This window comes from Salvelinus fontinalis, chromosome 23, assembly GCF_029448725.1.
Source record: "Salvelinus fontinalis isolate EN_2023a chromosome 23, ASM2944872v1, whole genome shotgun sequence".
NCBI lineage: Eukaryota > Metazoa > Chordata > Actinopteri > Salmoniformes > Salmonidae > Salvelinus > Salvelinus fontinalis.
Window position 1 is genome coordinate 32102908 of NC_074687.1, and position 23793 is coordinate 32126700.

General features: G+C 45.0%; 2 protein-coding genes across 3 annotated transcripts in view; one reads left to right on the plus strand and one right to left on the minus strand.

The window, feature by feature from the left end:
• Positions 1-139: 139 nt before the first annotated feature.
• On the plus strand, positions 140-14591 carry armc8 (armadillo repeat containing 8). Of its 2 annotated transcripts, none has more exons than XM_055878482.1 (22): positions 140-459; positions 2186-2262; positions 4944-5015; positions 5132-5274; positions 5446-5543; positions 6077-6169; positions 6332-6412; positions 6550-6625; positions 6853-6943; positions 7128-7188; positions 7340-7540; positions 7718-7813; positions 7916-7998; positions 8169-8250; positions 8373-8459; positions 10472-10564; positions 10876-11025; positions 11957-12052; positions 12296-12391; positions 12605-12698; positions 12964-13057; positions 13180-14591. In XM_055878482.1, the coding sequence occupies exons 1-22, from the start codon at positions 415-417 to the stop codon at positions 13211-13213; spliced, it is 2043 nt and encodes a 680-aa protein (XP_055734457.1). In that variant the 5' UTR covers positions 140-414; the 3' UTR covers positions 13214-14591. The 2 variants fall into 2 exon arrangements, with proteins under 2 accessions (XP_055734457.1, XP_055734458.1); XM_055878483.1 differs by having other exon boundaries at positions 12605-12677.
• Positions 14592-17133: 2542 nt separating this feature from the next.
• The window catches only part of kcnh3 (potassium voltage-gated channel, subfamily H (eag-related), member 3), a 195226-nt gene continuing 188566 nt past the window's right edge, over positions 17134-23793 (minus strand). Inside the window, exons 12-15 of the mRNA XM_055878487.1 lie at positions 21171-21427; positions 20228-20328; positions 19974-20026; positions 17134-19836 (exon numbers count right to left, since the gene is read on the minus strand). Of these exons, the coding sequence (XP_055734462.1) occupies positions 18859-19836; positions 19974-20026; positions 20228-20328; positions 21171-21427 (1389 nt within the window). The 3' untranslated portion in view covers positions 17134-18858. The remainder of the gene's footprint in view (positions 19837-19973; positions 20027-20227; positions 20329-21170; positions 21428-23793) is intronic.

Consider the following 23793-nt stretch of genomic DNA (forward strand, 5'->3'; position numbering starts at 1 on the left):
GAAACGTTGTAATTCGGACTATCACCACTTCTTTATGAATAAAACATATTTGTATATGAACATAAATGCTTATAATAATCAAATGTTTGTCGAATCACCCAAACTTCAATTTCAAATGATCTGCGCGTTTAGAACCAAAATGTACCTAATTGACTTGATTCACAAATTGACATTCGAGCAATGTAGCCAGTGTGCAACTATAAACAATAGTTTCATTATCACAGGAAACGTTATCTGTGGCTTAAACAGACAAAATACACCCGACTAACTCCACCTAACCCATGAAATACTAAGTGCTTCTAAAGTGTTGCGTGATTTAGCTATATTTACTTTTTTAATCTGAGCAGCTGGTCTGGAGGGCAGAGTGTTTGGAAAGTGCTGCTCCGATTGGGGTGCTCGACAGGGGGAAGAGAGATGGCGTGCTTGTTGGAGGCCCCTCTCCGCATCAGCGTGCTATCTGTGAGTCGCTCTTATACTATTTAATAAATACTTTATTTTTGCTATGCACTGCATTCTTCCTAACTGCATTGCATAGTGAAACGCATTCTATGTGTCGCATCAAGTTATCAATGTGGGTTGAGGGCATGCACTGAAGTTGCTAGCTAGCTACGCTAACTCAGGCTTTGCAACATTTAGCTAGCTAACGTTAGCTACTGTAGTTAGGGCGGTCTCCCGACGTTCACCCGGAATGACTTCGCTAGCTAACTAGTAACCGGTGACATTTACGTGAATCAAATTATAACGAGAACCCGCAACATTTAATAACTTTATTACACAGTGACGGTGTAATTAAATCAGGTTAGGCTAGCTGGAACCAACCGCGATTTAGCTACTTAGTTGGCTAGCTGTCTATAACCGTACCTTCTCTGTTAGTTAGGTAGCATGCTATAAAGAACTAGCTAGTTGTCTGAGTCAGTTTTGGGTAGAAGGCTAGCTAACTATGTCAAGTGTCAACTGCTGTCAGTTTTGTGATCGAGAATCCAATTTCACGTTTTTAAGACTAACGTTTATCATTTTTACTTATGTTATAAAGTTAGCTATTAAGCTAACGTTAGAAAGATAGTTTAAAGTTATCATACTGGAAACGCCCCCATATGCTGTTGGTAGTGTCATTGACCAGATCACAGGGTTTTGGAGGAAATACATGAAGATGCCATGAATACACGGCAAGCTATACAGCTCTTTAACAGGTGGCAAATGAACACATTTTGTTGGTCTGTCAACAGATATGTTTTTCAGGACCTGTAAGGAAATGGCCAAAGCCAGAGCTAGGTTTAACAACATTTGCCAAATGTCATATTCAAATAAAATAAAATGTTATTTGTACAATGCTCTGATTACAACAGGAGATCTTACATGGAAATGCTTACTTACAAGCCCTTAGCCAACAATGCTTTAAGATGTTTTAAGAAAAAATTAAGTAAGAAATAGAAAATACAATGATCAAATAATTTAAATATCAGCAGTAAAATAACAATAGCGAGGCTATATACAGGGGGTACCGGTACAGAGTCAATGTGCTGGGCCACAGTTGAGGTAATTGAGGTAAAATGTACATGTAGGTTGAGTTAAAGTGACTATGCATAGATAATTAACAGAGAATAGCAGCAGCGTAAAAGAGGGGTCTGGGTATAGCCCTTTGATTAGCTGTTCAGGAGACATCATATTGTTTAAATTTTACATTTCACCCACCTGAAATGTGATGCTGCACCTATAACTGCATCTGGACTACTGTAATTGTAATCTACTTCAATTGTTAAAGAACTTTGTTTCAGATCCCTTACTGACTCATTACTGATATGGTATGATTCACAAGGAATACACACGTCACTGCAAATCCCCTTTTTTTAAAGAGAGCTATAGTAGAGCAGTGTCTCTTTGCTCATCAGTAACCTATTACATAGTGAGTCGTGAGGAAAGTTCTGGACGGTCCCTCAATGATAAACATAAACAAAGTTATCAAGTGACATATGACCATCTCGTGCACTGGATGAGTTTACAGCTTGACGAGAGTAGCCTACTGCCTGTCGACCAGTCATATCGTTAGGAGGGGCTTTTCTGGGATGGAGTATCTATCTGGCCCAGGCCGGTGTCTTTCTGCTGAGTGTGTGGTTGGTGGTAGCAGTGGGATGATGAGGGAGGCCAGCGCTGACTCATTGTTGTTCTGTCTCTTGTCACCATGCAGGAGGTCACGGCCACCAGTCGCCATTATGTTGACAGGCTTTTTGACCCTGACCCGCAGAAAGTGCTACAGGGAGTCATGTAAGTACATTACCTTGTGTTGTAGTAGCCTATGGTTTTTCTATAGGAAAATAGATATTTGCCCTGTCTGTCCATCTTTGTTTTTGTCCCAAATGGCACCCTATCCCCTACTTGGTGCACTACTTTTGACCAGAGCCTTATGGGAAATAGGATGCCATTTGGGCCTCTGTCTGTCCTTGTGTGAGTCTGGTATCTGTATGCGGGTGGAGCAGGCAGTTCTAGGTGCTCTGGAGGGAGCTGTCTGTCAATGATTGATTTGTTTGAGGTGCGACGTGAGCATGCTCAGTGTGAGCTGCTTGGAACACTTTGTTTACATGTGGCTGTACAACCTGGCTGTCAGTGGTGTTTGTTTCTCTCCGATCAGTCAGTGTGATTCATGCTGTGTGGTATGCCAGGTCTCTGCTAGTGTGTGTGTGTGACTGAGAGAGTGTGTTTCACTGGGCAGTGTGAGTGAGAGCCTCAGCACAGCTTGGAGTCGGACATCTTTTCATCTTTATTTTTAACTCCGAGACCCAGCTCTGGTTACGGTTTTGGATGGCTAGCCGAGTTGCTTCTTACCTGACTGGTGCAGCAGTACTTTTCCACTGGCCTCCGTCTTCTCATGGCTATTTAATTCCATCTAGCTACTTGTATCTTTATGTCATATGCATTGCATTCTATAGGGTCTCTATTTCCTACATTGTAGAATAAAAGTGAAGACATCCAAACTATGAAATAACACATATGGAATCATGTAGTAACCAAAAGTGTTAAACAAATCAAAATATATTTGCGATTCTTCAAAAGTAGCCACCCTTTGCCTTGATGACAGCTTTGCACACTCTTGGCATTCTCTCAACCAGCTTCAACCTGGAATGCTTTTCCTACAGTCTTGAAGGAGTTCCCACATATTCTGAGCACTTCTTGGCTGTTTTTCCTTTACTCTGCGGTCCAACCGATCCCTAACCAGCTCACTTGGGTTGAGGTCGGTGATTTGAGGAGGCCAGGTAATCTGATGCAGCACTCCACTCCTTGGTCAAATAGCACTGTCTGGAGGTGTGTTGGGTCATTGTCCTGTTGAAAAACAAATGATAGTCCCACTAAGCTCAGACCAGATGAGATGGCATATTGCTGCAGAATGTTGTGGTAGCCATGCTGGTTAAGTGTGCCTTGAATTCTAAATACATCACTGACAGTGTCACCAGCAAAGCACCATCACACCACCTCCTCCATGCTTCACTGTGGGAACCATACATGCGGAGATCATCCATTCACCTACTCTGCTTATCACAAAGACACAGCAGTTGGAATCAGAAATATTAAAATTAGACTCATCAGATCAAAGGACAGATTTCCACCGGTCTAATGTCCATTGCTCGTGTTTCTTGGCCCAAGCAAGTCTCTTCTTTATAATTGGTGTCCTTTAGTAGTGGTTTCAAATCAAATTGTATTGGGCACATGTTTAGCAGATGTTAATGCGAGTATAGCGAAATGCTTGTGCTTCTAGTTCTGACAATGCAGTAATATCTAACAAGTAATCTAACAATTTCCCAACTACCTAATACACACACATCTAAAAGGGGTGAATGAGAATATGTACATATGGATGAGCGATGGCCGAGCGGCATAGGCAAGATGCAATATATATTATAAAATACAGTATGTAGATATATGAGTAATGTAATATATGTAAACAATATTAAGGTGGCCAGTGATTGGGTCTCGGTGTAGTAAGCAGCCTCTGAGTTAGTTAAAGCAATTTGACCATGAAGGCCTGATTCACGCAGTCTCATCTTAACAGTTGCTATGTCGGTTACTTGAACTCGGTGAAGCATTTATTTGGGCTGCAATATGAGGTTCAGTTTACTCTAATGAACTTGTCCTCTGCAGCAGAGGTAACTCTGAATCTTACTTTCCTGTGGCGGTCCTCCTAAAAGCCATTTTTGAGAACTGCGGGAAACGTTCTTAAAATGTTCCGTATTGATTGACCTTCATGTCTTAAAGTAATGGACTGTCGTATCTCTTTGCTTATATGAGCTGTTTTTGCCGTAATGTGGACTTGGTCTTTTACCAAATAGTGCTCTCTTCTGTATACCACCCCTACCTTGTCACAACACAACTGATTTGCTCAAACACATTAAGAAGGAAAGATATTCCACTAACTTTTATCAAGGCACACCTGTTAATTGAAATGTATTCCAGGTGACTACTTCATGAAGCTGGTTGAGAGAATGCCAAGTGTGTGCAAAGCTGTCATCAAGGCAAAGGGTGGCTACTTTGAAAAATCTCAAATATATTTTGATTTGTTTAACCCATTTTTGGTTAATACATGATTCCATTATGTGTTATTTCATATTTTGATGTCTACTCTATTATTCTACAATGTAGAAAATGGTACAAATTGAAGAAAAACCCTTGAATGCGTAGGTTTGACTGGTACTGTAAGTTATTGGCTTATATAAGTGGTGTGTGATGTTCAGAATTCTATCCTCAAAGCAACATGTTAACAAGCTTGAACAGCAATGATGTTTCTCAGTTGAACCTGTGGCTGTTAGCGTTAGTGTTTAGACTTGTGTGGTTTAGCGTAGGTGATATGATTGCTACTGTGGTTGAACTCTGTCAAGTGTTGTTGTTATTGTGGCTGTTGGTAACATGCTGAGGAAGCTCCACACATCTGACTCTGACCCTGTGTGTGTTCACAGTGACATGAAGAATGCTGTAATCGGAAACAACAAACAGAAAGCCAACCTGATTGTCCTGGGAGCTGTGCCCAGGTGTGTCTCTCCCTTCACCTGTTTTCCCATCTCCCTCTTTCTCCTTCTTTCCCCTCCCCTCAACCCAATCTCCAAGCCCAATTGAATGGCAGTGTTGACTGTGTGTCTCTCCCCAGGTTACTGTATCTGCTTCAGCAGGGCTCGTCCAGCTCAGAGCTGAGGGCAGAGTGTGCGGTGGTGCTGGGCAGTCTGGCCATGGGCACCGAGAACAACATCAAGTCCCTGGTTGACTGTCACATCATCCCTGCCCTACTGCAAGGTGGGCATAACACAGACAAATCCATACACACTCACACACAATCACTCAGTCACACTAAGAGTGACGTGCTGACCAGTGTTCGTCTTTCAGTCATAACTCACTGACAGGACAGCGCTCTGACTGAGGAGACACATACTCATTCTCTCTCATAGCAAGTGTGTCTCTCTGCAGGTCTCCTATGTCCAGACCTGATCTTCATCGAGGCTTGTCTACGCTGCCTCAGGACAGTCTTCATCAGTCCAGTCACCCCAGTGCAGCTGCTCTACACTGTAAGTCTCTCGCACTCTTCTCTTTCTGTGTCTATCCCCCCCCCCCCCCCCCCCCCCCCCAATACACTCACTCTGACACACATACCATTGATATGGTGTAACATGCCATCACTATTCTTAGTGATGTGTTGTGTCTAACTGGGGTGTATGTTTGTGTGCACAGTAACACTGGGTGTATGTTTGTGTGCACAGTAACACTGGGTGTATGTTTGTGTGCACAGTAACACTGGGTGTATGTTTGTGTGCACAGTAACACTGGGTGTATGTTTGTGTGCACAGTAACACAGTCGTGCACAGTAGCGCGCACACAGTAACACTGGGTGTGTGTGTGTGCACAGTAGCGCGCACACAGTAACACTGGGTGTGTGTGTGTGCACAGTAGCGCGCACACAGTAACACTGGGTGTGTGTGTGTGCACAGTAACACTGGGTGTGTTTATATGCGCACAGTAGCGCGCGCACAGTAACACAGTAACACTGGTGGGGGGGGGGGGGTGCTTGCGTGCAGTAACACTGTGTGTTACACCTTGTCAGGACCCCACTGTGATCCCCCACCTCATGTCCCTGCTGAGTCGGTCACAGCGGACGCAGGAGTACATCACCCAGATCTTCTCCCACTGCTGCAAGGTCACTACACCAGCACACATTTAAAACACTTCACATTACAGAAAGATTTACAGTATTGTAATAGAAGACCGAAGACACTACATGTTAAAGGTCAATCATCAGATAAACTATCATTTAAAAAAAAGTCTGTCTGAAGAATTACTCGGTGTGTGTGTTTTGTAGACTCCGGAGCACCAGACGGTTCTGTTTAACCACGGGGCCATCCAGAACATTGCTCCTCTTCTCATCTCTCCCTCCTATAAGGTAGTCTTTGAAACTACTTCTCACCCCAATCTCAGTACTACCATCTCTGACCTTTTTATATTACTATGTCTCTCTCTCACTCTCTTCCCCCCTCTTCTCTCATTCTTTTCTTTCTTTTTTGCTCTCATCCTATACAGGTACGGATGCAGGCATTAAAATGCTTCTCGGTCCTGGCCTATGAGAACACTCAGGTCTCCATGACACTGGTTAATGGTGAGAGGCTTTATTTCCCCTTCTATTTATGTCTGTCTGTCTCTCTCTTGCTGCTGCTTTGGGACCTGACTGGGACAGCTACCAGCTATATTCTTCACTCTGTGTCAGAAGAGTTCTATTCTTGGCATTATATTGGTATCGTCATGGTAGCAAAAAGTTTGTCAGATGGTGACAATATTGTATAATGAAGTTACTATGAAAATCAATGTTCTCCTCTCTGTTCTCAGTACTGGTGGATGAGGAGCTGCTCTCTCAGGTATTTGTCAGAATGATGCAAAGGGATCAGCCCATTGACATGCAGCTCACAGCAGCCAAGTGGTGAGTGAGTGTTTCCTTCACTTGACTATTAAAAGAAGTATGCTTCCATTGACAATGTTGAAGTAACTGTAAAGTATATGTTTTTCCGCGGACTATTAAAGTAAGAATCTCAAGTGTTTTAGTTTCGGGAAGATAATCTCTTTTCCCCCTCTCGCTCACCCTTTGCTTTCCTCCTCTCCCCCAGTCTAACATACATGTGTCGAGCAGGAGCCATTAGGACAGATGACAGCTGCATCGTTTTAAAGGTGATTTATACCATTTTGCGTGTCTTGTGCACTCATCTTATGACTTGTCTGGTACTGGTATGTGTGTGATGTATGTTGAGTCTAGCCTTTCTGTTGTGTGTAGTGTCTTCCCTGTGTGTGTGTGTATAATCCTTGTTCCATCCCTGTGTAGACCCTGCCGTGCCTGGTGAGGATGTGCAGTAAGGAGCGTCTGTTGGAGGAGCGTGTGGAGGGGGCAGAGACCCTGGCCTACCTGATGGAGCCTGATGTGGAGCTGCAGAGGATCGCCAGTGTAACCGACCACCTAGTGGCCATGCTGGCTGACTACTTCAAATACCCCAGCTCTGTCAGCGCCATCACTGACATCAAGAGGGTGAGACACTGGACTTTACTCATTTAACCTAGCCAGGCAATCTTACAAGGCAGAGAAAACTGTTACCGTCAGGAAAACCCAGACACTGTTGTGAGAAAAGAACACCACATTCCTTACTTTGGACAAAACCCTCTAACTCTTACCTCGCACCAAATATTGAATTGTCTTTATCTGCAGTTGGATCACGATCTGAAGCATGCTCACGAGCTGAGACAAGCTGCCTTTAAACTGTACGCCTCACTGGGCTCCAACGACGAAGATATCCGCAAGAAGGTGGCTTTCACTCAACAGTACACACACACACCCCTACCCAGCCGCCTTTAGAAATGTGTCCGTGTCCTCTTCCTAACACCCCCCCGTCTCTCTCCTCCTCAGATCACAGAGACAGAGAACATGATGGACAGGATAGTGAGTGGTCTGTCAGAATCCAGCGTCAAGGTGCGGCTTGCTGCCGTCAGGTACTGATAACATCCCTACCACTCCACTGAGGGTGCTGTGACATCCTGAGTGTCCTGTCACATTCTGTTCCCTTCTTAGCCTAAGAAGATCTCCTTGCATCCGAGACATCTGACTCTCAAATGGTAGCCGTGTGTGCCTGTTGTGATATTGACTCTTCCTCTGTGTCCAGGTGTCTTCACAGTCTGTCCCGGTCAGTCCAGCAGTTGAGGACTAGTTTTCATGACCACGCCGTATGGAAGCCGCTTATGAAGGTCTGTACCAAGGGGTCTCTTTCTCACTATACAAGACTACTTACTATAGAAATTATCTTTGTATGCTGCAAAGTACATGGCCTTCGTAGTGAGACTGTACGTCTCTTCTCTGCTGTGTGTAGTTGTTACAGAACGCTCCAGACGAGGTGTTGGTTATGGCCTCTTCTACACTATGCAACCTGCTACTGGAGTTTTCACCCAGCAAAGAGGTGAGACCAGAAGACCGCAATACACCACCACTACTGCTACCTAGCTGGCAATACAACACTACTACTGCTACCTAGCTAGCAATACAACACTGCTACCTAGCTAGCAATACAACACTGCTACCTAGCTAGCAATACAACACTGCTACCTAGCTAGCAATACAACACTGCTACCTAGCTAGCAATACAACACTGCTACCTAGCTAGCAATACAACACTGCTACCTAGCTAGCAATACAACACTGCTACCTAGCTAGCAATACAACACTGCTACCTAGCTAGCAATACAACACTGCTACCTAGCTAGCAATACAACACTGCTACCTAGCTAGCAATACAACACTGCTACCTAGCTAGCTTCATGATTGGTAGACGAACACAGCTCAGTAAAGTTGAATGTCAAAAGTTTGGACACCTACTCATTTAAGGATTTCTTTATTTTTAATATTTTCTACATTGTAGAAATAATAGTGAAGACATCAAAACTTTAAAATAACACATGGAATCATGAAGTAACAAAAAAAGTGTTACACAAATCAAAATATATTTTAATTTGAAATTCTTCAAAGTAGCCACCCTTTGCCTTGATGACAGCTTTGCACACTCTTGACATTCTTAACAGGTGTGCCTAGTTAAAAGTTAATTTGTATAATTTCATTCCTTAATGTGTTTGAGCATCAGTTGTGTTGTGGGGGGGGGGTTATACAGAAGATAGCCCTATTTGGTAAAAGACGAAGTCCATATTATGAAAAGAGCAGCTCAAATAAGCAAAGAGAAATGACAGTCCATCATTACTTTAAGACATGAAAGTCAGTCAATCTGGAAAATGTCAATAACTTTAGAAGTTCAATTGCAGTCGCAAAAACCAAGCGCTATGATGGAACTGCATGAGGACCGCCACAGGAAAGGAAGACCCAGAGGTAGCTCTGCTGCAGAGGATAAGTTCATTAAGAGTTAACTGCACCTCAGATTGCAGCCCAACTAAATGCTTCTGAGTTCAAGTAACAGACACATCTCAACATCAACTGTTCAGAGGAGACTGCATGAATCAGGATTTCAGGGTTGAATTGCTGCAAAGAAACCACTACTAAAGGACACCAATAAGAAGAGACTTGCTTGGGCCAAGAAACATGTGCAATGAAACATGTGGAAATCTGTACTTTGGTCTGATGAGCCAAATTTGAAATTTTTGGTTCCAACCTCCGTGTTTTTGTAAGACGCAGAGTAGGTGAATGGATGATCTCCGCATGTATGGTTCCCACCGTGAAGCATGGAGGAGGTGGTGTGGGGGTGCTTTGCTGATGACACTGTCAGTGATTTATTTAGAATTCAAGGCACACTTAACCAGCATGGATACCACAGCATTCTGCAGCAATACGCCATCCCATCTGGTTCGGGCTTAGTGGGACTATCATTTGTTTTTCAACAGGACAATGACCCAACATACCTCTAGGCTCTGTAAGGGATATTTTACCAAGAAGAAGAGTGATGGAATGCTGCATCAGATGACCTGGCCACCACAATCAGCTGACTTCAACCCAATTTAGATGGTTTGTGATGAGTTGGACTGCAGAGTGAATGAAAAGCAGCCCGTACTCAGCATATGTGGGAACTCCTTCAAGATTGTTGGTAAAGCATTCCAGGTGTAGCTGGTTGAGAGAATGCCAAGATTGTGCAGAGCTGTCATCAATCAAGGCAAAGGGTGGCTACTTTTGAAGAATCTCAAATATAAAATATATTTTGATTTGTTTCACACCTTTTTGGTTACTACATGATTCCATATGTGTTATTTCATAGTTTTCTATGTCTTCACTATTATTCTACAATGTAGAAAATTGTAAAAATCAAGAAAAACACTTGAATGAGTAGGTGTGTCCAAACCTTTGACTGGTTGTGTGTGTGTGTTCATATTTTTTTTCTTGATGTTTTAGGACCAAACATTAGCTGTCGGTTGTGAACCTGCAATTTAGCATGACCAGTGGGAGTAAGTGCATATATTTTGTGTATGTCTGCAGCCCATCTTGGAGTCAGGGGTGATAGAGTTACTATGCAGTCTGACCCAGAGTGATAGTCCAGCCCTGAGGGTCAACGGCATCTGGGCTCTAATGGTGAGTCACCACTTTACTGCCTTGCTCTGCTCTCACCCCCTTACTGCCTTGCTCTGCTCTCACCACTGTACTGCCTTGCTCTGCTCTCACCACTGTACTGCCTTGCTCTGCTCTCACCACTGTACTGCCTTGCTCTGCTCTCACCACTGTACTGCCTTGCTCCATTGATTCTCAGTCAGTAGAGCATAAGCAGTGAGGCAACCCTTCAACTGAGAATCTTCCAACTGGAACTTTGGTGAAGTTTCTGTAACTGCGTAACCCTACTATAGAAGGTGTGTGTCTAACCTACACCTTCATTATTGTGTGTGTAGAACATGGCATTCCAGGCGGACCAGAAGGTGAAGGGGGAGATTGTGAGAGCGTTGGGAACAGAGCAGCTCTTCCGTCTGCTTTCTGACCCTGACTCTAACGTCCTGATGAAGACCCTGGGCCTGCTACGGAACCTGCTCTCCACACGACCTGTAAGACTGGCACAGAGACACACACACTTAAGGTAGTCTGTGTGACTTAAGTCCAATCATTGACCCACATCGTCTGTTGCAGACAGGGCATGTAGATTCTCCGATTGGGGGGGTCTAGGTGCATTCCTGGCTTCATGTCTCTTGAGGCGCTTTCTTCTCCGTAGCCCGTTCCTGTCCTTCTCAAGCTTCTGCACGCCTTGCTGGTAGAGCTGACGCCAGATGGAGCGTTCAGGGGCAGTAACCTCCAGCTGGGTAGGGTTAAGCTTGTACTTTTCCTTCATGGTCTACAGTTGGTCTTTGTAGCGCCTCCCCTGACCCTCTGCAGAGCTGGCCATACAGGGCTCCCGGTCACGCAAGGTTATCCACAGAGTGCACTAAAGGCACCTGATGTGAAAGGCCTCCAGCATCCTGATGTTGTGAGTGTAGATGGTCCACGTCTTGCAGCTGTAGAGGAGAGTTGTCATGATCACTTCCTGGTAAACAGATATTTCTGTGTGAAGGTTGAGGCCTTTTGTTCTGGAAGACCATTCTCCTGAGCCTTCCAAAGGAAGCTGAGGCCTTTTGTTGTGGAAGACCATTCTCCTGAGCCTTCCAAAGGAAGCTGAGGCCTTTTGTTGTGGAAGACCATTCTCCTGAGCCTTCCAAAGGAAGCTGAGGCCTTTTGTTATGGAAGACCATTCTCCTGAGCCTTCCAAAGGAAGCTGAGGCCTTTTGTTGTGGAAGACCATTCTCCTGAGCCTTCCAAAGGAAGCTGAGGCTTGTTTGGTCAGGTTTTGTATTTCTCTTTCGGTACTGCAGTCGTCAGACACAGACACTCACAGACTCTGCTTTTAATCATCTCAAGTCTCACACGCACATTGTCTCGCCTTTTCATACTCTATCCCGCTTGATCGCTCTCTTTCTCTAACCTCCTCTCCCTTCTGTCTCCCAGCACATAGACCAGGTCATGAGTTCTCATGGGAAGCAGATCATGCAGGCAGTCACTCTAATCCTCGAGGGAGAACACAGCATCGAGGTCAAGGAACAGGTATGACCCCCCCCTTCAGCTTACTATACCATGAACACTTTGATGTAGGGTTGCAATATTTCATTCACTTAATCCCAAATTCCCAGGTTTTCCAGTTTGATTATTCCCTCCTTGCTTATTTCCTAATTCCAGGAGTGCTCCAATTTTCTAGAAAACCTGTGAATTTCTGAGAAGTTAGCAGTTCTGCAACCATACTTTTGTCTTGAGAAACACTTCAGGACAGAGCTGCTGTCTGTGTTTCAGACACTCTGTATCCTAGCCAACATTGCCGATGGCAACACAGCCAAGGAACTCATCATGACCAATGACGACATCCTCCAGAAAATCAAATATTACATGGTAGAGTCTCTTCCCTCCATTAGCCACTGTAGCTATACTTAATTCTCGACAAGTGATCAGGCTTAAAGAGGTTCACTGAACTGTCAACCTTCATATTTGCCTGTATCCATGTGTGATCATTTTTATTTAGAACGAATTTGACCATCTCTCTTTGCATATATTGTTGACATATCTTAAGCAAGTACTGACATTTCCTCTGTGATATCCTCTCAGGCTCACTCTAATGTGAAGCTCCAGCTGGCGGCCACCTTCTGTATCTCCAACCTGATCTGGAACGAGGAGGACGGTGAGGCCAACGCCATGACAGGTTGTCACAAGCTGGGGGGGACTGTGGGGGAGTGTGGAAACACAGATGTTCAAAGCGTTTGTGTTAGTTAGGGCTAGTGGTAGTTTCATGGATGTAGTGGTATAAAGTGGATCAAGTTATGCATGACGGCAACGTAACGCATTTATGCTTCACTACATCAATGGTTTTCATCTGTTTTGAGTAAACACTGTTGGACCGGGTCTCTGCCTCTGGCTCCAACATCCTCCTCTCTAACCTTCCCACGTCGGTGTCTCTTTCTGTTCAGGTTCCCAGGAGCGTCAGGACAAGCTGAGGGAGTTGGGCTTTGTAGACATCCTGCACAAACTCACCCAGGCCTCAGACCCCAACCTCTGTGACAGGTCCGACACAGCCACACACACTTCTGATCTCTCCCGCTTTCCTTCAGTTTCTCTCTCCTATTGACACAAACACATGCACACTCATTGTGTTGTAGGATACTGACTCTCTCGCTCTCTTTCAGGGCGAAGACAGCAATGCAGCAGTATCTGGCGTGACCCTACGAGAGCAGTCTCCGATGTCGTTGCCCCTAACAACACAACTAACAATCCAATGGCCTGCCAGGAGGAGACCTGCCTGCCTGCTGCCATTGTTTTGTTTTCTTCTCCTTCAGTTTAATCTTAGTTTTGTTGCACAAAGACATCTTTGAGCTGCAGCGGCGGACGCCCCCCTTCCACCCCATCACCCCCAACCCAAACCTGACCCCCATCCCACCTGGAGACAAGGTTGGAGGGGGAACTGGGAAACGCTTTCTGCATAGCAACGGTTACTGGAGGGGGGGGTCATTCAAAGGTTTTTGCCTTTTTATATTTTTATGCAAAGAGGGATGTGAATGAAGAAGGGTTAGTAGAGTGCAGTACAGTAGCCAGCCAGTGCAGCACAGCGCCACCATGTGGCCAGGAGGCTTTGGTGCTTTTGGACTCCTAATGAGGAGACTGAACATAAAGATGTCTCAGAGGGACGGCGAGCTGGACTAAAGGCTCTGACGAAGAGGGCAGGGTTGTGGGAGCATCGCTTCATCCTGGTTTTATTTAGCTAATTAATTATTCATTATTATTATTATTATTATTATTATTATTAAAGAGGGGCTTTATGTCACGAGAGAGGTTGCGTTTGGAAAAAGACTGCTCAATTTGTACTTTTTTGTGTTTTCTTTTTTTGTGGATACATACCTCGTAAATATATATAAACATATAAATATATTTTTTAGATTATAATTTCCCCCCTCTGTTTCTGTTTCTCTGTGTCTGATCCCGGGTTCCTTGTACAGTAGGGTGTGAACAGAATATCAATGGGAGGATGATGTGGTCAATAGAACAAAGTTTGAAGGTTGACTGGAAATATGGGCTGCTTGCACAGACCCAGATTAAGTTTAGTCCTGGACTAAAAAGCACTTTCAATGGAGAATCTCCATTGAGCATAATTTTAAATCCAGTACTAGATTTAGGGCTCTATTCAATCGGTGTTGTGGAAGTTCAGTGTTATAGCGTGATTGAAATTTCAAGGCAATGGTCCCGCGTTAGTGTAAACGCTGCATATGTCGGTTCAACCGGAATTTACCTTAACATTTCGATCGTGCAATTTGTAACGATTCAGCGATACAGATTTAATTGGGCCCTTAATCTTTATCTGGTAAACCGGCCCATAGCATGTCACTATGTATGACCCTGACTCTCTCTAGTCTTATCTTTCAGGAGGCACTAAGATGGATCCACGAAATAGGATAAAATGCTAAATGTCCTTTACCTGTAGCCATTTGGTTCCCCCTAGAATCTTCTAGATCTTTCCTCTCCCTGACATTTCCATTCTTACAGAAGCTCTGACAGAATGAATGCTACCATTTGAAATATATGCAGACCTGAAAGATGGACTTGATCATTGAGTACTGTCTTTTTTTTGTCTGCGGGCACCGGGTGGAGGGAAGTGGAGAACACTTAATTGTCAATGTGAGGCATGTGAACAGGTGAAGGAAACAAGGCACAAGTGTAACATTACTGAATACATGCATCAATTAAAGGTCCACTGGTTAGAAGAGCATTACCCTGGTTGTTCAACATATTAAAATGACTGAGGAAGTGATCCCACTGGCGCTGGACATCATGTCATCCCTGACAATGTTTCGGATCCAAAGCATCACAGAAGCCTGGATCTTATAAAACAACACTTTGTTTATTCTTGTATAATGTATTTCTGGTGAAGTTGGTGACATTTAATAATAAAATACATCTGAAGCCTCCCAAAGCCTCGGGCAGCACAGTAAGCCCATCTTCCTCTCCCTTAGTTCTGAAGCAGGCACATTCCTCATGCAGATAGCTGTGACATGCATTTAACACCCTCACCCCAAACCCCTCTCATTGCCCCCCCCCCTCCTCCCACTACTCTCACACCTCCATGTCCTCACCTTGTTACAGAAAATAGAAACCAGCATCTGAATCTGTCTATATTACGAATAGTGCACCACCCCTAAACAACTCTGGTACACAGCGCATCAGACGGCGCTAGTAAAATTAGGCCGTATCCAATTTAGCAGTATCTGAGCATTGTAGGATAAGTCTGTGTCATCCAGAGGTTGACAATTGTCCATGGATTGCAGATGATGCTGGGGACATGGCAATAGTGTGTGTTGGTGCATGTGGGCTTTGATATGAAGCTGTTGAACTGAAGTGAAGATGTCTGGTTGAACAACTAGTGATGGATGGAAAAGGGCCACAACTCTCCTCTGCATTTTCAACAGAAGATATTGCCAGAATATATCATTTACTAACACAAATAAATACATAAATAACTTACTTTTCAAAATAATAGTGCAGTGTTCATAATTGAATAGTCAATGGTTTATAAATCCCAACGGAATCCCCATCTGTGAATGATATGTGGTATATATGTGTATGACTAGCAGTGTGTGTTCGAAGGAGAAGGCACGAATGGCTGGATGGCTAGAGCCTGGTTTGATGTGGGAACTCTTCACTGTACAATCTGGCAGTCTGCTTTTTCACAACATATCTATATTCCCCTCATCCCCCACTATGCATAGCCTCCAAAACCTAAACCTAGCCTGTCTTTGGCAGGCTGGTGCCCGCCCTTAGATCTCCCTCTTAAAGGGTAATTCTGCCACTTTTTAACCTCATCATCTCAGCACCAAACCAACCACTGAGCAAAAACTGGTTGTTTAAAAATCTATTTGATGATGTTGATTCAATGTGGAAAACTGTTTGGATTTGCAAAAAGTTATCAACGTAAGGGAACTTTTACTTTTTTGTATTTTTTTGTCATTTAACCTGATATCTCAACCAAATGTAAATACATAAAAAATAATTAAATGATGTCTGTGCCCAGTGGGAAGTGTCTACATAGACTACCGTTCAAAAGTTTGGGGTCACTTAGAAATATCCTTGTTTTTGAAAGAAAAGCAAATTTTTTGTCCATTATAATAACATCAAATTGATCAGAAATACTGTGTAGACATTGTTAATGTTGTAAATTACTATTGTAGCTGGAAATGGCTCATTTTTAATGGAATATCTACAAAGGTGTTCAGAGGCCCATTATCAGCAACCATCACTCCTGTGTTCCAATGGCATGTTGTGTTAGCTAATCCAAGTTTATCATTTTAAAAGGCTAATTGATCATTAAAAAACCCTTTTGCAATTATGTTAGCATAGCTGAAAACTGTTGTTTTGATTAAAGAAGCAAAAAACTGGCCTTCTTTAGACTAGTTGAGTATCTGGGTCATCAGCATTTCTGGGTTTGATTACAGGCTCAAAATAGCCATAAACAAAGTACTTTCTTCTGAAACTTGTCAGTCTATTCTTGTTCTGAAAAATTAAGGCTATTCCATGCGAGAAATTGCCAAGAAACTGAAGATCTCGTACAATGCTGTGTACTACTCCCTTCACAGAACAGCGCAAACGGTCTCTAACCAAAATAGAAAGAGGAGTGGGAGGCCCCAGTGCACAACTGAGCAAGAGGACAAGTACATTAGAGTGTCTAGTTTGAGAAACAGACGCCTCGCAAGTCCTCAACTGGCAGCTTCATTAAATAGTACCCGCAAAACACCAGTCTCAATGTCAACAGTGAAGAGGTGACACCGGGATGCTGGCCTTCTAGGAGTTCCTCTGTCCAGTATCTGTGTTCTTTTGCCCATCTTAATCTTTTATTTCTATTGGCCAGTCTGATACATGAATTATTCTTTGCAACTCTAGCCATTTTGAGCCTGTAATCGAACCCAGAAATACTGATGCTCCAGATACTCAACTAGTCTAAAAAAGGCCAGTTTTATTGCTTCTTTAATCAGAACAACAGTTTTCAGCTGTGCTAACATAAAGGGTTTTCTAATGATCAATTGGCCTTTTAAAATGATAAACTTGGATTAGCTAACACAACGTGCTATTGGAACACAGGAGTGATGGTTGCTGATAATGGGCCTTTGTACACCTATGTAGATATTCCATAAAAAATCTGCCATTTACAGCTACAATAGTCAATAACAACATTAACAATGTCTACACTGTATTTCTAATCAATTTTATGTTATTTCAATGGACAAAAAATGCGCTTTTCTTTCAAAAACAAGGACATTCTAAGTGACCCCAAACTTTTGAACGGTAGTGTATGTAAAAACAGCACATTTCTGTGATTTAAAAGATGCTTCTCTGTGACATCACAGGGTAGGATTAAAAGTAAAAAACTGATATTCAAAACCTGCAATGAATTTCTAGCCCAAGGGAGGGTATTTTCTTGCTCCCCATATCACCGCAAATTTCATAGTGTTTGAAAAGAACAGTTTTTAAAATGTTTAAACTTTTGACGATGTCATCGGGTTGGCTCCCCAGGCTCCTTGCTCCGACTATACTCCACGCCCACGGACGTTAGTTTCTTCTTCGCATTGAGTCTGGCTCTGAGTACCTCCCTGACCCTTCACCGATTGCGAACACATTCGGGGCCGTCTGATTGGTCAAGAAATCAATGGCTTGGGCCAGTGCCAGAACACGCTTGGGTAAAGCGGCTTTAATACTCTGATTGGTTAGAGGCGATCCAATCAGAGTAGTAAAGGGACTTTGTGTTGTACAACGCCCCTCGTGCCCCTCGTCACCACAGACGACTTCAATGATGCTAGTCTCAGACTAAAGTATGTAGTGAAAAACGGAGCAACGGAATAATTTAGTGTGAGTCATCAGGCTAGTCATCGTGTAGAACTTTTTAACTAAAGATTTTTTTCTACAAAACTTTTACACATATGTTGACACTGGTATTTTGCTGAAGATAATGAAAATGAGGTTGAAAAGTGGTGGAGTTGCCCTTTAATATCTACTCTACAGTAGTGTTGTCTACATGTTCTGGTGGGATCCATGTGTCTTGTAAGCTCACTGATTCTCTTGTAGTGTTAAATATTGTTAGAGGGAGAGAAACTACGGTGTGTAGGCTTTACTATGAATGCTGGATCGACACTGAGGGTGTCATTCTATATAAGACCACAGTGCAAGTGTGTATGTAGTTTGTGGAGATAGTCTAATGGGGTTATCCAAATGTAACAAATAACCCTCCATATAACAAGTAGCAGAGAAACATGTCCCAATGTATCTAAAGAGAAACTCTGAAGGAATATTTAGTAGTAATATGAAGTAAATTAACTCCACATTTGAATCAGCTATGGTGATATCTAAGCAACATATGTTAGTATGATGCTGAATCTACATGACAGAGACTGAATAAGAGTGTACATTTCCAGTCCTATGTCATGTCATGAAGGGGTGGTAGGTTGGGAAAATCTGGCACGGGCAACATGCTCTCTATGGAGTCAGCAGAGGGGTAGGGAAAAAGGTGCACATTTCACTTATGACATCATGACGTCCACAGATACCGAAGGATTTGTTGCTTTAACATGACCAGAACATGGCCAGATCGCCTGATTAGTCTGCCGTTAGATTAGGTGTCATGCTACTGTCCTGGTGGGATCTTTTTCAGTGATGCCATTGGTTTCCACCTGACCATCTCACTGTTTGTCTATTAATTTGTCTATATGTCTGTCTGTGTGCATATCACAGGTTCAACGTTGCTCTCTGGACCAGCTGGCTACATTTTCTCCTCTCTCCTTGTTATTCTCTCTTCTACTGTTTCTTCTTGCATGTAATCTGCCTCTCTGTCACAGAGCTGGCCCTTCCTCGTCAATGTAGCTGATGTGTTCCATCATTTGGGAGCATCCCTCCCCCATCTCCCCTCCCCACTCCTGCATCTCAAGCTCCAGGTGTCCTGCCTCCAGCCTGGGGCCCCCCTGCGTCTCAAACCTCAGAGAGTCCAGGGAGAACGGCCCCGGGAAGAAGGGCGAGGGGTTAAGACAGGACGTGGGAGGGATGAGGTTAGTGGAGGAGGAAAAGGAGGGGCTGACCACCCTCAGCCTATGGTCTCCAGGCGAGGAGATGAGTGACGGGGGAGCAGAGCAATGGGAGGAAGGTGGGGGCGGGGTGTCCTGGGAGGGAGGCGGGGGGAGCAGGCCCCTGCTGTGGCTACTGTGGCTGCCTGGTCGAGAATGGTGGGGTCCCTGGCAGGGAGAGCAGGAGGGTGAGGAGGAGAGAGACAGTGAGAAGGAAAGGGAGGGGGACGGGGTGCGGGAGGCAAGGGGAGGACGGTCCTGGACAGGGAAGAACCCGTTGCTAGAGACCGGGAGGTTGGAGTGGTTAGAACCGTTGGAGAGGTGGGTGGGCCCCTCTGTGTCTCCTCTCCCAGGGGAAGGGGGGTTGGAGTGGAGTAAGTCCTTGGAACATCTCCCTGGGGAGATTGGAGAATGTGCCTGGGCCTGGGCTGGAGGCCTCTGTAGAGGGGGGGTGGGGAGGAGGCAACCTGGCAGGTCCACCCTCCCTGTGTCAGCACTGTCCACGTCCAATAGTGAGCAGGACTGCGTTCGCCGGGGGTGGGGTTGTGGGGAGCAGGGCGGGGCTGGAGGTGGGACCACCAGAGGTGTCCTGGAGGACGGTTGGCTGGCACTGCTGGGGGGTGGAGTCAGGATGGGCGTCATGGCTGTCAGGATTGGCTGAGGCGCCACAAGGAGGAGGGGCCGGAGCAGGCGGGTCATTTCCTGTAGTTCCTGGCTGAGCTGAGAGACTTGTTGGGAGAGACTGCTCATCTGTGGACACAGACAAGAGATGCGTGAGTGTGACTGGTTACTATATATTAGGTTTTAGATTCATGACCAGTAATTGATATGTTTTTATGGATCACCCTGAAAACAGTGATGATTGTTGACCAGCTAGAACCACTCACCTCATCACTCAGCTTAGAGACACTCTGTCTGATCTCTGACTGCTCCTGGATCCCTACACGAGCACACACACACACACACACACACACACACACACACACACACACACACACACACACACACACACACACACACACACACACACACACACAGACACAGACAGACAGACAGACAGACAGACAGACAGACAGACGGAGAGGTAAGTAAATGTTGGAAAGAGAGCAGCAACAGACTGGTGGAGAGGAGATTGTATTACCTAGTCCTGGGGATGGTGGACCACTGTGTAGAAGACTGGAGCTAAACTCAAACTTCTGGGTTGAGTTCACATTTCTCTCTGTCTCAATACCATCCACAAACCTAGAGGGAGAGAAAGCGAGAGGGGGAAAACAGCTGTCAGAGAGGAGTGGAGGATTTAAGCCTATGTTCAGCCCTGCCTTCCTCATTCCTTCTCTCCCTCTACTCTACTGTAGGTCTCTTCTCTCTCCCTCTGGCTCCAGATGTTATGTTCAAACAGCAACACAGCTGCCACCCCACTGAGCACATGTCAGGTTTGGGCTTCTCACGCAGGGCTGGCAGGCGGGCTATGCAGTGTGCTGAACACACACACACACTCTCTCTCTCTCTCTCTCTCTCTCTCTCTCTCTCTCTCTCTTTCTGCAGCCAGGTCACTCAAGATCCAAAGTAATATTCGACGTCCGTTGAGGTCGGGAATCGCCTTCAATACCGACCACTAGGGGCAACGGTGAGCGCTATTACCATCAAGTAGGCTCTGGTTCAGTTAAGGGTTAAGATTTGGGATAGGCTTAAACCAAAAAACGATTGCGTAACACTGGGATTGAACCCGCTAGTCTCATGGACAAACATTGGATTCTGAAGTCAATTTCAACATTTTGTGAGATCTTGTTGCATACTGAGCCTGCTGCCTGGTGTGGAGGGAAATCCACACTCCCTCTGCTGGGACCCAATAGCACCGTCAGTTAGTTGCCATGGCAGCCAGACAGGCACTGGAGGATCAACGCTCAAGTGTTAATTGTGTTCAGTTCCAGTTCCTCTACCAGCCACCATGAAATAGACAAGTCTACTGTATTACAGCAATTCAATCCTCTGCCTGAGTTTAAACCAGCTTGTTAAAACTGTATACAAACTGTGGTGTATGATTTGTGTGTGTATGGGAGTGAGTCTGTGTGTGTTTCTCCTACCTGGGACTAAGCTCCGGCGGTGCGCTGCTGAAGCTGACCACGGGTATCTGCAGGGTGGCGGGGCGGGTGTGTTCTGAGGGGGGGCGGAAGGGCCGAGGGGGCAGCAGGGGGGAGCGCAGGGGCGAGTTAATAACCCTGGTGAGACGTAAAGGGGAACGGGGGGCACACGATACAGAGCTCTGTTCTTCATCACCCTCCTCATCCTCCTTAATGGATGAAAGCTTCTTCACCAGGCCTCCGTTACTCTCCCAGTCCACCTAGAGAGAGAGAGAGAGAGAGAGAGAGAGAGAGAGAGAGAGAGAGAGAGAGAGAGAGATGAGAATGGTCATCTGATAAAAGGGAATTCTATACAGATGGGTACAGGTAATTTAACATCCCATCATGCTTAGGGTCATGTATAAAAATGCTGGGCAGGCTATTATTTTGCCCCCAGAGAATGACAATGCCCCCATCCACAGGGCATGAGTGGTTTGATGACAAAATAATGTAAACCATATGTCATGACTTCTCAGTAACCAGGTCTCAACCCAATTGAGATTCTGAAGCAGCGCTTGAGACAGCATTTTCCACCACCATCAACAAAACTTCAAATTATGGAATTTCTCGTGGAAGAATGGTGTCACATCCCTGCATTACAGTTCCAGACATATAGAATCTATGTCAAGGTGCATTGAAGCTGTTCTGGCTCGTGGTGCCCAATGCTCTATTAGGACACTTTATGTTGGCGTTTCCTTTATTTTTGGCAGTTACCTGTATTATATCCAGTTCCTTCAAATCTGCAAAATATGAAATGGTATTATTGTTAATGTTTTCTGACCAGGCTAGTGGAAGGAGAGGAGAGTGATCCATTCCACAAGAAGACTAGCCAGTACAGTAGGTGCAGTAGCAACAGAGTACCAGTGGGAGGCAGACTTGTACAACTCTACTCCCAGCTTCTCTCTTTCTCTCTCTGAGTTTGTGTATGATAGATCCCTTCCTCAAACACTTTTGTCCCTCCATGCCCCCTCTCACCCAGCCCACCCCAACCCCAAATTAATAATTCAACAATGTCCTCAGAGGCACACAAATGACTTCCATAACCCGTGCAGCCAAACAAAGCAGCAATTAGCGGGCTGTGAGATTACATGAGAAGGCGTAATGTTGAAAGGACAGGCTAAATCCACTAGTCTTAGACAACAAACACCACCTGCTACAGCACATTACCAATGGAATGGAAAGGTGGCATGTTGGTGTACATAGCTGAGACAGAGAGGGAGATGGATGGAGATGAAGGGAGAGGGGGAAGGAGGAGGAGGTGTGTTCTATTTGTTCTGCCCTTACAGATGCCAGGTGATGCCAGGTGGTGCCAGGTGGTGTGGTGGGTGTGTGTGTATGCAGATCTCATCCACTATCTAAACAGAGAGCTTGTACCTGAATCCATGTCCACAGGCCTATTCAGTAAATGAGCTAATGAATGGATGCGATATTCCACCATATTCCGCCAACGGCCCACTCTTTCTCTTTTCTTCCCTTCTTTCACCTTGATCAAAGACATTCTTTCCTTCCTCCACCTCTCTCTGTCCTTTCTTCTACTATCATCCCCCACTCTCCTCATATCAGTTCGCCCTTCACAGTAGCGAGTCTATTTTTAACTCCCACTTTCTAATCTTAGCTCACAGCCCCAAAGGCAAGCAGGGGCTGCTTTACTGTGCGGGGGTGGGTGTGTTCACGTGCCTGTGTTCCTTCACATTCACATGATGTGTTTAATGTATGCATGGCGTGTGCAGACTTCCATGGCCACAAGCATTCTGGAATGCAAGCAAGCGTGTAAGTGTGTGTTTAGTCAGAATGTTTAAGAATGAGTATTTATCTGCAGCCTAACTAGACTGTGAGCATGTGTGCACGTTTGTGTATGATGCAGTGTGTGTGTGTGTGTGTGCGCATGAAAGCAAGAGCACGCTCATGTGTGTGAACCCCAGTAGGTTGTAAGTAAGTAGCGGAAGCGAGCCTGTTTCTGTAGCACGAGGCAGCTTGATGTACAAGTACACCCCCTGGACAGGACGCTAGTCTGTCGCAGGGACTTACCCCCAATCCCGTTCATACTGAGTGCCAAGCAGAGATGCATCAGGTCCCATTTTTACAATCTTTGGTATGACTCAGCCAGGGATTGAACTCACAAACTTCCGATCTCAGTTTGTATCAAGGAGGTTGGTGGCACCTTAATTGGAGAGGATGGGTTCGTGGTAACGGCTGGAGCAGAAACCATGTGTTTGATGCCATTCCATTTGCTACGTTCCGGACATTATTATGAGCCGTCCTCCCCTCAGCAGCCTCCTGTGGTTTGAACGTGTGTGTGTTTACTGCATGTGTCTGTAAGTGTGTCTATGCGTACACTACAGTGTGCACGGAACTGACTGGTGTACCCAGTACATTGTGTTCCCTCCAGCGCCTGGCTCATGAGTCTCAGTCTTTCAGTCAGAAGTAAGTGAATCAGCAGAGACAGTGGGGACGGAATGCATTCATTGCTGCTTTCACAAAGTGTCCTTTTCCCAAACCCTCCTCCCTCCATATCTCTCTCTCTCTCTCTCTCTCTCTCTCTCTCTCTCTCTCTCTCTCTCTCTCTCTCTCTCTCTCTCTCTCTCTC